Source organism: Epithele typhae (assembly GCF_022376455.1).
Source record: "Epithele typhae strain CBS 203.58 chromosome Unknown BXZ73scaffold_2, whole genome shotgun sequence".
Lineage (NCBI taxonomy): Eukaryota > Fungi > Basidiomycota > Agaricomycetes > Polyporales > Epitheliaceae > Epithele > Epithele typhae.
Window position 1 is genome coordinate 22197 of NW_025954193.1, and position 2589 is coordinate 24785.

Consider the following 2589-nt stretch of genomic DNA (forward strand, 5'->3'; position numbering starts at 1 on the left):
TCTCCAATCCAGAATCCGGTGTGGCAGGTGAGTGAGCATCCGAAGCGCCTACATTGCAAGGGTTTTGGTCTGTAGCTGGGGTAGGTTGCGGCCGGCGCAATACACCCTTGGGGGGACGAGTCGTGTTGGGGGAGTTGGGCGAAGCGGAGGGGCCGGATGGATTGGGGAGGCTATGCATCCAGTCGTCGCTGGAAAAGTCTGACTGAGAAATGGGTGAACGTTGGAACTCAGGGGCAAATCTGTTGTATCGTCTTAGTTGTGAAGTCGTAAGAGCCTCGCATAGCATACGCACACAGGTGTCCTCGGTTGTCCGACTGGGGTTGGATAGGACTCCATGATTGTGGGTATAGCGCGACCCCGTGAAGGGGTGGAAAATCTGAGCACAGTTGGGCCGTTACTGACAACTCGGGTGGCAGCCGAAAAAGGTCGATCCTCGGTCGGAAATTGGAGGATTGTAGCGCCTTTGCCTGAAACTGGAGCGGGGCGAAGACAGAAAGCGTGCTGTCCTACTGAGTGCGACGATGGAGCACGTAGGACCATATCGAGGATGATAGGATGATGGCGACAAGCACTAGGCATAGTTGTGGAAGGGCGTTGGAGATGAACGGCACGAGCAAGTGGGTCATGATGGAAGCAGGTGAGTAGATTCATGGAAGCAGTGCAGTACATATACATTGGAAAATGACCGGCGCATCACTCTCGACTAAATGCAACTACTTTGTCCCAAACAAAACGAATGCCGCCATACAACCCTATCGACATCAAGGCCCATTGAAGACCCTGAAGGATCTGCGGCAACTTGATTAGCATATGTGAAGGCCGGAAGGAAGTCAACATTCGCACAATTCGTTCCAAGAAAGTCCGTTCAGGTGCGGGAAGCGTCGGCATGAGAGATCCATCTCCGACTAGAGGGTGTTCATCAGTACGTGCAAAAGGACGGACACTAGCTTCATTCAACTTACGCGCATCAACCACATCCACCGCCTTCCAAAGGATAATGCGGCAGGCTGCATTTTTGTTGAATACCCCGGTAGCAATGTAAAAACTGTCGGTGGAGGCATCGTAGAAGCTCTGTGTAGTGGGCATGAGGGTATGTATGACTGGGGCGACAGAGAGCAACGTACATCGATTGCAAACACGCATTCACCCTCTGTGATAAGAGTCAGAGCCCAATAATGAAGAAAAAGATGCAAATTGGAGCAAATACCTCCCAACGACAGAGACTGCTTGAGTCGGTTATAGATATTCCAGATGTTGACCTTGCCGTTCGATGTACCTCCGAAAATTGCGGTCCCTTGGTGAAGGAAGCGGACTGGGAGACAGCACCCGGCACTGACGTCTTGATGAGCGGTGAAGAGAGACTCCACGTTTCCGGGCTGGCGCATGAGGAATACTTCGAAGCCTGTCAATGAATTCGACACAGCGAGAAAGCGACCATCGGCACTAAAATGCGCGTCGGTGCTATAGCCTCCCCTGAGCCAAATAGCAAAGAAACTGAGAGGCTTAGACGTACATTCGTCCGGGGAGAGATGCAGAATGCAGGCATTTCCCTGACTTCCCATCGTAGGCTCTGTGAACGCAAATTTTCATAAGTGAACTTCGTTTTCAAACGACCACGAACTTACACGATGCCATGGGTCCTATACACCGCCAGCAGTACGGAGGGGTGCTGGAGAGTGCTCATCCAGTGCAAACAGGTCATGACGACCTTCTCGCCTGCATCTGGTTTGGGTGTTTTGACTTCAAAGTCCCAGCGCCAACGCGAGATGTAAACATTCATCAACCAATCCTCTTCAACAAGCTCCATCAGCATTCGATGCTTCAAATGATGACATCGCTCACTTTTTTTGCAGTAACTCCATACCTTGACCTCGTTATGAGCTCCGGAGACGAGGTATTTCCCCCAGACGGTGAGGCATTCGACGGGATACTCATGGGCCACAAACCCGTCTAACTCTACAAGAATCTATGGGAACGTCAGAAGGTATAGATATGATTATAGCACAGCTACTCACATCGGATATTCGCAGAAAAGCAAGAGTCCCGTCTTCCATCCCACACACGAGGTCGGTGCTCGAGTGCTTGAGCCACAGCAGCGAAAGGACAGGACTGTTCCCGAAGAAAACGTACTTGAGTGCCCCATTTGTTGAGGACCAAACACAAACTTTGCAATCCATCCCTGCCGATGCTAAGTACTGTCCATTGTGGCTGAAAGTTACGCATGACACCGCGTCGGAATGGCCTTGCTGGTCGAGAAATGTGAGGGCAGGTTGGTACAGGAGCGGCATGTTATCCGCCAGAGTATATATGTCGGACGCCACGGGCTGAAGCTCAACGATGGGTGGTGAATGTGGTGGTGGATTACAATCCTCGGTGGTGTCGTGCTATTATGTCTGCAGGGCGTGATCGTGGCGGCGCTTGTTACTCGGGCCGGCGCAGGCTCCGCGTACGGCGAAGGGCCTATACTTATGCCACACTCCCGCTCCACGCTCTACCTTCCTTCGTTCCAGGTTTACGCACATTCCATTCAGGAAAACCTCCAAGCGCGTGCGTGAATATGTAGGACTGTTTCCGGTGAGTTTTACCGGA

At 52.0% G+C, this 2589-nt stretch overlaps 1 protein-coding gene across 1 annotated transcript; it reads right to left on the reverse strand.

Moving 5' to 3' along the window:
- Positions 1-693: 693 nt before the first annotated feature.
- BXZ73DRAFT_95932 (WD40-repeat-containing domain protein) lies at positions 694-2177 on the reverse strand (the record flags this gene model as incomplete). The annotated part of the gene is made up of 9 exons (XM_048026941.1): positions 694-789; positions 844-905; positions 963-1071; positions 1125-1150; positions 1208-1443; positions 1514-1570; positions 1626-1791; positions 1843-1966; positions 2016-2177. The coding sequence occupies 9 exons, from the start codon at positions 2175-2177 to the stop codon at positions 694-696; spliced, it is 1038 nt and encodes a 345-aa protein (XP_047882928.1).
- Between the last annotated feature and the right edge of the window lie 412 nt (positions 2178-2589).